The sequence below is a fragment of the Dromiciops gliroides genome, chromosome 5 (assembly GCF_019393635.1).
Source record: "Dromiciops gliroides isolate mDroGli1 chromosome 5, mDroGli1.pri, whole genome shotgun sequence".
In the NCBI taxonomy this organism is placed as follows: domain Eukaryota; kingdom Metazoa; phylum Chordata; class Mammalia; order Microbiotheria; family Microbiotheriidae; genus Dromiciops; species Dromiciops gliroides.
Genome location: NC_057865.1, coordinates 103,027,012 through 103,036,397, shown reverse-complemented (window position 1 = coordinate 103,036,397; position 9,386 = coordinate 103,027,012). Strand labels below are relative to the sequence as shown.

At 40.3% G+C, this 9,386-nt stretch overlaps 1 protein-coding gene across 1 annotated transcript; it reads right to left on the bottom strand.

Annotated features, from left to right (window-relative positions):
- LOC122729477 (trypsin-like) lies at window positions 1-3,944 on the bottom strand. The gene is made up of 5 exons (XM_043968374.1): window positions 3,822-3,944; window positions 2,687-2,852; window positions 1,522-1,775; window positions 833-969; window positions 1-288 (listed from the first exon to the last, which is right to left on the bottom strand). The coding sequence occupies exons 1-5, from the start codon at window positions 3,859-3,861 to the stop codon at window positions 139-141; spliced, it is 747 nt and encodes a 248-aa protein (XP_043824309.1). The 5' UTR covers window positions 3,862-3,944; the 3' UTR covers window positions 1-138.
- Window positions 3,945-9,386: the final 5,442 nt, after the last annotated feature.

Sequence of the window (9,386 nt, the reverse complement as noted above, 5' to 3'; positions counted from 1 at the left end):
TTGAATGAGACAAGATACAGGTCAAAATTCTTTATTTAGAGCCAGTTTCTCCACTTATGGTCAGTAGATGAATTGCTCTATATCTTTTGTAGTTGCCAAAGGATTAGATCAGAGACAATGGGCCCTGGAAGAAGCAGCTCAGTTGGCTGCAATGGTCTGCTTAATCCAATCCACATAGTTGCAGACCTTGGTGTAGACACCAGGTTTGCCTTTCTGGGCACAGCCATAACCCCAGGAGACAATGCCTTGGAGTTGTCCATTGCAGACCACAGGACCACCAGAATCACCCTAGAATTGGAAAATAGAATGGGTCAGAGTTTTCCTCTCTAGTCTGGGACCTGTTGCGTAGGCAGGTCCATAATACACCATTAGCTTGACATTCATTCCTGAATAATGTTTTCCTGGGAATCTAGCCTTCTCTTTATTCCTCCTTTACCTTCCCACCACAATGTCTCCTAGCTCCTTCTCCACATTTTTTCTGCGTCCTCAAGAATAAGAGCAGAGATAGCAAAGGTGGTGTTAGCTTAGAGGTCACTTTGCCCATCTCATCTTTTCCTCAAGCGTCCTATCCACAATATTCTTCTGCAAGGATGCCAGCCTTAGGACAAGCACGAAGTCTGTGTTATCGCTGATCACCACAATCATAGAGCTATTTTAGAAGGAAAATATTTGGTTGTCCCCTGGTCTCCAAGACATCTTCCCATTTCACTCCATCCATGAGCTCAAACTCAGGAAGTTGTTCCACTTCCAAATCTTTTCGATTAGTCCAAATATGGAAAAGAGGGAAAGAATGGGTCAGAGATGAGTGGCAAAGAGTGGAACGGATACTGACCTGGCAGGAATCCTTTCCACCCTCCAGATAACCCAAGCAGATCATGTTGCTGGTAATCTGTCCAGGGTAGGCGCTGCGGCAGGTGCTGTCAGAAAGCACAGGGGCATCCAGACACTGGAGCAGATCTGGGTAGTCAGCTGTTTGGAATAAAGATGACCATAGTTTTGCTTTTTGTGCTACATTTGGAAGTTCCTCAACTCACAGTTTTTTTCTCTTTCTTTTTTGGCACTATTCAAGATCCTTTAATGTGAGAAAATGACTGATTCAACCTTGACTGATGTTGGTCTCAGATCATGTGGTCATGAGCAACAGGGGGTCTGATAGGTTCTAGTAACCTTTAAGAACCTTAATGATACCAGCTTTATGTAAAGAGTATTCCCTTAAGAAGACAGGATTCTTTGGTTGTTACCTCCCACCTCCATGTCTAGAAACCACTTAGTCAAATACTAAAAAACCTTTTTGATCTTCCTCCAGGTATCCTTGCCCTTGCTAAGGTTCATACTTGCAGGGTGCAACCTAAATCTTTTCCATGTTTCTGGCCCTTCTCCCTGGTCCTTATGTAATTCACTGGAATCCAATCGGGAATCCTGGAAATGGGAGGTGTGTTCATGTTGGGGAGGGTTTGGTAGGGGGTAAGAGTTGGACCATTTGACTTCTCCTGCTCTTTTCCTAGTCTCGGAGTCACTTACCACCAGAACTGGCAGTGTTGCCCCAGCCAGAGATGAGACATGAGGTGCCAACAGCAGCACAGGATGTGGGCAGGGAGATGGTGGACACTCGAGAGCTGAGGGTGGCAGGTTTGTTCAGCTTAATCAGCATGATGTCATTGTCAACTGTGGCAGAGTTATACTTAGGATGGCGGATCACTTTAGCTGATGAAATGAATTGCTCATTTCCTTCAAGGACCTCAATGTTGTGTTCTCCCAGTCTCACCTGGATTCGGCTGGATGGACAAAGAGGAGCACCCTTAAGCTACCTGATTCCCATGGTTTCCCCTCTGTATCTCATCACAGTTAGGTAATCATGTCTTCTCTGTTCAAATAAATCCCATTCTCTATTGTTTCCACATTTCAACTCCATTCCTTTCATTGCTTAGTCCTGCCAGGCTAAATAACATTTATAGTGAAACTGTTACCACTTCTTTCTCTAGGGGAACTCCTTTCCTCATACCTTGTTTTCCTAGTCGCACAGGCAGAATGCTTAGCCAAAGGAGTGTGCAGTAGGAATATGGAGAGAGAGAAAGAGAGACACAGAGAGACAGAGACAGAGACAGAGACAGAGAGACACAGAAACAAAAGAGATAGAGACAGACAGACAAGAGACAGAGAGAAAATACTCAAAATTCTCAATGAAGGGTGCACCACTCATTTAAACTCTCCTAAGTTCACTATGATCCACTCTCTCTTCTAAAATAAAGACTTAAATGTCTGAGTTGAGAATGGGGTCCAGGGTCCTATCTTTTTCTTCAGCTCTCTATTTTGCTCCTTACCAAAAACACACGATTGACTGAGATCTTACATGAATCATTTCTTGGGAAACATCCAAGGATTTAAAATTTCTTTGTCATCTAACCTGAGAACCCAAGCAGGAAGTAGAGTAAGGTAGGCCATTATCTGTTCTTTCTGTACACACACACACACACACACACACACACACACACACACACACACACACACACACACACACTCCATTGATAGCTATTCCAGCTTTGGAAAATCAGTATCTTCAAATAAACCCCCAGTGGATCTCCCTATCCTACCCGGAGATTCTTTGTAGATTTCCCAGGCCTGAATGGCATTTGTGGGCTTGGCCTGAACACTGAACTTGCCTTAGAAGTGAGCATTAGTTACTTACGACTTGTAGCAATGAGCAGCTGACACCACCCACTGTTCATTGATGAGAGCACCACCACAGAAATGGTAGCCAGAATTCAGGGACACTTGGTAGGGGAGGGAGTAAGCTTCACATGTGTAGCCTCCAACAATCTTGTCATCATCATCATCTCCAGTGGGGTAAGCAACTGGGGAAGGAATGAGGTAGGGATTTCTACTTCAACAGGACCTCATGAAATTTCAACTCTTCCAGAAAGTCTTCCAAGATTGATCAGAGACAAGCTGACCCTATTGCTTTTCCTTTAGAGAAGCAGTATAGCGAAGTGGAAAGAACATGGACTTTGTAACCAGAAGACCCAGTTTCATATCTGATGGTTTTACCTTGTATAACCATGGTCAAGTCTCTTTATATTCCCTGAGCCTCCATTTTCTAATTTGTAATATTAGAGGCTCTGAGATACCTTTTAGGCTTTAAATATGCCATCCATACATAATTATAATAAGAAAGCTTCTTGTTTATTGTCCAAAAGCACTTTTATTCATATACTTATTTAATGCTCACAAACCATATAACATGTACATGATCTAAATATCTCACTATTCATTTATGTTCATCATTTTGGCAAGACCCAGTGAAGCAGATACATGTGGATATGTAATAGAGTCAGTGTCCCTTCCATATTATTGACTTCAGAGCTGGGGACTAAGTAGATAAATTTCTCTTTGTGAAAACTTTAGAATAGAAGCTACGCAAATGAATTCTGGGAAAAATACCACCTTTTCTGAAGAAGGTGCTTATAGTTGTCTAAGGGGACATTATGATTTCCCTCTTTTGAAAATATCTTTTATAATTACACACCTCTTTCCTATTCTTAAAGGTCAGTTCAAATTGGAGCCTTTGCCTAATATTCTATAGAGTCCACATTCATCTCCCACTTTGGTATAGCAGAAATAGATTGAATCACACAATTTCCATTTTATTTACATGCTGTCTTACATAATATCCTTTGATTTCCTTTTGTTAGCCTTTTTTCTTTAGTTAGATTATTTCCTTTGAAGGCAAGGACTTGAGCTACTGAATTAAAAAAATTCTTTACCACGTCTAGGACACTGAGAAAACTCATTAATCACTTGTTGACTGGATGAGAGAAACTTACCAGCAACCCCCAGAAGGGCAAGGAAGAGGATGGCCTTCATGCTTGTCCTAGGGATCTAGGCAAGTCAGTAGAATCCAGGGTCTTCTACCACTGCTATTTATCCCTCAAAACTTGGCACTCAGGACTTCCAGGGAACCAGAAGAGTGACACAATGGAAAATTTAGAAATCCAGATTTAGAGTTCCATTCTACCTAGTTTGGAAGATAATCAAATACCAGAATTAATTGATAACCCCTTTTCCTGTTGCCCAGAAAGTTCCAGGAATAGAAGTATATCCATCTGGTTCTGGATTCCTTCCATAGCAGAAAGTTCAGATTAGTTCACAAGGTAGAGCTCCAGGTGTCCTCCATCCCACACAAAATGCTAACCACATGACCACTCCAATACTTTACTTTGGATCCTATGTGGCCCTATGACCCATAATGCCCTCTGTAATGAATACCTTATCCTAAAATGTATGCCTCTGAACATGGGCTCTGTTTGGTGTTATTATAATGGTTATATGCATATCATCAATGTATGTATAGATATTTCAAACTTCGAAGACCTGGAATTTTGTCAGTATGGATATTTCTTCCAGAAACTAGAACCCCATAATAATTTAGTAGGAAAATGCCAACAATTTCTCTGTATTTTAGCAATGTGTTGGATAAAATATCTTGTTATTTTTTGTGGAAAAACACATATTTGGTCTAGATAATACTACATTCAAATGAATTTAGAGGTGAGAGAATGACTAGACTCGAAGAATAGTCAGTGATAGTTCAGTGTCATTTTAGAAAGAGGTCACCAGTGGACTGTTTGAAGAATCTGTGCTTGGTCCTGTGCTATTTAATTTTTTCTTATTAATGACTTAGATAAAGGCAGAGATTCTATGCCTATAAGATCTGCAGATAACATCAGATTTGAGTGGGGTCTCTCATATTGGATGATGCAGTTAGGATGTGAAATGATTTTTGACAAGCTCAAACACTGGGTTGGATCAAAATTTCATAATTAGGTTAAAAAATTACTTCATGGGTACCAGAAGAGTCAAGTATAAAAGTCAGACAGAAGTCTGTATGAAGAAGACCCAGATGTTTAAGTTCACTTAATGACTCAACAGTATTTTATTCCAGCCAGGAGAAGAAAACAAAACAAAGCAAAGCAAAGCAAAGCAAAACAAAACAAAACCAAACCAAACCAAGAATTCCATCTTATGCTCCATTTAGAAAGGCATAGCTTCTAGGAATAACGAATTGGCTTTTCTCTTATAGTGAGGCCTGGTCAGATCACAGCTGGAGTATTGTGGCCAGTTCTGGGCACCAGAGTTTAGCCTTGAGTTCTTAACACATGAAGATTGGTTGAAAGAAATGGTGTTGTTTAGCCTAGATAAGAAGACTTGGGGAACATGATAACCATCTTCAAGTATTTATAAGGTTATTATATGGAAAAGGGATGAATGTGTTTGGTCTCAGAAAGCAAAATTAGAAACAATCGGCAGAAGTTAACAAAAATACAAAAGGTAAATTTTAGCTTGGTGTGCCTAGGACTGTAGCCAACTTCATAATAACAGGACATCAGAAAACAATTCTCCATTGGTGGTAAGAAACTCTTCAAATTTCCTCTATTGGTCCCCTGGAGAACTTAGCCTTTCCCCTTACTAAAGGAGGGGAAGGGAGAGAAGAAGCTACAAAAGAGAAGCTCCCATGAGATAGGAAGTTGAGAAAATAGCAGACAGAGGTGCAAGCAGGCATGGGGTTGCTACAACTGCTGTATCACCCTTATAACTCAGGAAAGCATCACTGCTCCTGCTAGGGCAAGCTAAACTGGAAAAAACAAGAGAAGGACAGTTGCTTCCCCTACTTTGGCAGGTTTGAGAGTGGATGGCTGGTAGCAGCCTCTCCAGAGACTTGGTATGGAGGAATGGAAGACTGGTACGGGACAAAGAGAGAGTAGTGGCCATGAAAGTAAGAGCGATAACAGTGAGGTTGTCAGTGCTGGAGTCTAGGGTCATGAAGCTTATCAGGACAGATTTAAGTCTTGCTGAATTCACCCTCCTGGGGCAGATCCAAGTTGGTGATTATATTTTCCCTTTCCCTTCTCCCTCTTTTGAAGGGCATATGTTTTATGTATACCTATTTGTGCCTAAGGGTAGCCATCTCTAGGGTAAAGTACAGGGAGAGGGAAGAAGAAAAAAAGAAATTGACGTGATAACTTTATTATATGTTTAACAGGAATTAAACATTGTATATAATAGATTTATACTTTCATGTGTAATTATCTTTTAAAAATATGCTGTTATATAAATGCTTGTTTTATTCCATAAATTAAAAAGAAAATAAATAAAAATATAAAAAGATGGGCATATGTTTGTTCCAAATCCTTCCTCTGTTTCTTTATTGTGCACCAATAAACATTTATTAAGTACCTACTGTATACAAGACACACTGTTATATGCCACGCAAAGCCAAGTGCTGGGGATACAAAGGAAACAAAAGACAATCCTCAAGTAGCTTATTCTCTGATGTACATAAATGTGTATACTTACATATACACATATGTGTATGTATACATGTATGCAGATACACATAATACACATATGTCATAAAAAGAAGCTGAAAAGGGGTGAGGGAGAATAGGGAGAAGTCTGGAGAGTTAGGAGTACAGCCTAGAGAGCCATGAAGAGAGAACATCTGATCAGAAGGAATCTTTGATCTGTGTGAATGTGCCTTGGCACAAAAGCTGGCAGAGGGAAAAGTAGCAGGTGGTCAAATACAGCAGATTAAGTGGTGTATTTTATAAATGCTAGAACCTTCCTAGAATTGCGGCCAACAGTTGCACAGAAGAGCCATTTTATTGTTTGGTATTTTGTAGTTTCCCAACCTGTCTAGTCAGAGGAAGCAAGCTTAGCAGCTTGGAGGGCTGGGAATAACTGAAATTTCTATACCAGGTATAACCTCAGACATTTTCGCTTTCCATTTTCTTTTCTCAGAGGGTTTGAAAGAAAACCCCTTCCTTCTCAGGGGCAGAGTCAAGAGAGTGCCTAGAGAAAAAGTCACACCTAAGGGGCCAACAGAAGGAACTGGGGAGAATGGCAACAACTACATGAAAGTAGGATCCAAAATATGGATTAATTAGCCACCTCTTTACTCTTACAATGACATCTCCTCTCTGCCCCCAGATCCCATGGTAGACATAGAGGTAAATTTACGTGTGGAAATACCCATGTGTGTATATGCTTATGAACTGGGAGAGATTCTGAGCTTAATCACTAAAGGAGGGTTTCTCCAGAATGGAATTTTTTCCAGCTTATTAATTAATAATACTTAATGAACTAGTAGGGGTTCTGAGTTTAATTATTTGAGAGATGCATTGAATTTTTATTAATCAGTGGGCAAATATACAAACATATCCATGTATTACACTAGACTTTAGTATGGTAAAATTAGATTTGGGAAAAAGTCAAGTAGTAGATTGAAGGGCGCATGCAGCACAGGAGAGAGAGCACTGGGCCTAGAATCAAGAAGACTCATCTTCCTGAGTTCCAGTTTGGCCTCAGACACTTACTAGCTGTGTGACTATGCAACTCACTTAACCCTGTTTGCCTCATATTCCTCATATGTAAAATGAGCTGGAGAAGGAGATGGCAAATCATTCCAGTATCTTTGCCAAGAAAACCCCAAAAGGAATCACGAAGAGTTGAATGTAACTGAAAACAACTAAACAGCAAATAAAGTAGATAGATATTAAGTTTAGTTTCAGACTTGTTGAGTTTGGGAAATGTAGGCAGATTTTTGAAAATGGTCAGAAGAGAGTAATTAAATCATGGGAGCTGATGAGATCACTTGTTTCTCTCCTTCTCCACTCCACCAGGGGCCTTAATCTGATTAGACTGCACCAGGTTCCTTCTCCTGACTACCTCAGCTTCTTGTATAGCAAACTGTGAACTTCTAAGTTCATGCTTTTTAAAAAACATGTAAAATTTAAAAAGATAACAAAATTATTGGTTTTGTTTCTCTTTTCTGAGCCTCTTTTTCTTTCCTCTGTATATTTTTAAAAATGTTATTGATGATGGGGCAGCTAGGTGGCGCAGTGGATAAAGCACCAGCCCTGGATTCAGGAGGACCTGAGTTCAAATCCGGCCTCAGACACTTGACACTTACTAGCTGTGTGACCCTGGGCAAGTCACTTAACCCCAATTGCCTCACCAAAAAAAAATGTTATTGATGTTCTTTTACCCATATTTCTTTCAGATGAATTGCCATCCAGCCCAATGTTGTACTTGTGAAATTTAATTTAATTTGGGGGGGGGGGCAGGGAATTGAGGGTTAAGTGACTTGCCCAGGGTCACACAGTAAATGTCAAGTGTCTGAGGCTGGATTTGAATTTAGGTCCTCCTGAATCTAGGGTCAGTGCTTTATCTACTGCACCACCTAGCTGCCCACGTGAAATTTAATTTTAAAACAATGTTTAGGAATGTAAATTTATCTCTGTTCCAATGTTTACTGTCCCATTGTATTATGTTTATATCATTGTTCTAGTCTTTTAAGAAATTTTTTTGGATTGTAACGATTGGAGTGACTCCACCTGCTGGAGAGCTACTGTAGGAAAGCTCTGCCATGAGGAGAAGACATTTGAGGATAAGCCATGCGGCTTTTCTTTGGTGTCAGGAAGTGACCTTTGCTCGTGGGTACTGTCTATCAAAGCTACTAGCCAATTAGCTTGGAGTTGTGTGTGGGGAATGTACCCAGTTTCACAGGAGGCTTCTGGAAGAAGGAGGAAGTGTTGGGTCCGTTTTTGTTCCTGACCTCGCCATGGCGGGTCGGATGATGGTGTCTCTTAGAAATAGTTAGATTTTTACCTTTCTCTCTGATCCTAATGCTCTTTCATAAATACTTAAACACTTAAATACTCTTGCTAAAGCTTATAATTTATTGGCGACCACTCATTTGACTTTAGATAGTATAGCTAGAATTTTAGCCCCTTACAGGTTTCTGATAGTCACATGCAATGTGTCAGCTGTTATTTGAACATTCAGCAGCATGTCATTTACATATCATCTACAAATGATAAAATCTGAACTGCACAACACCAAGATCAAGTCTCTGCCATCTGAGCTGACATTTATCCATTAATAACTAAGCTTTAGGAATGACTGTTCATTTAACCAGCTCAGATTTTGTCTAACAGTATTGTCTATCATGCTTCATCCCATTTTGTCTACAAGGACTGTGTGAGAAACCAAGACATGAGTGGGACTTTCAAAAAGAGACTTGGAGAGGATGGCTAGAAGAATAGCAAACAGTCCATGAAGGCTTTCAACTCCACAGTCTGTTGATCCAAAGGAGGTGATAGCTCATCTAGCTTGCCATTTAAGAAGCCATTGATCACTTCCTCTAGACATGGGGAGGAAGAAGGAATGAGGACTCATCAAGGTGATTTATTTTCCATTGCCCCTTGTGACCTTGAAACCTAGGTCCTGTCAAAGTGGTCCTGTTAAGATGCTTCTGGGCATACCTGTGTGTGTGTGTGTGTGTGTGTGTGTGAAACACTTAAAGAAATGGGTGGAGAGAGTTGAGATCT

Bases quoted from the DNA above. Each gene is read 5' to 3' on its own strand.
- LOC122729477 (XM_043968374.1), bottom strand. From the start codon at position 3,861: ATGAAGGCCATCCTCTTCCTTGCCCTTCTGGGGGTTGCTG. The intron at 1,776-2,686 runs GTAAGTAACTAA...TTGTCCATCCAG, and splicing joins GCTGCTCATTGCTACAAGTC to CCGAATCCAGGTGAGACTGG. The intron at 289-832 runs GTCAGTATCCGT...TTCCAATTCTAG, and splicing joins GTGGAAAGGATTCCTGCCAG to GGTGATTCTGGTGGTCCTGT.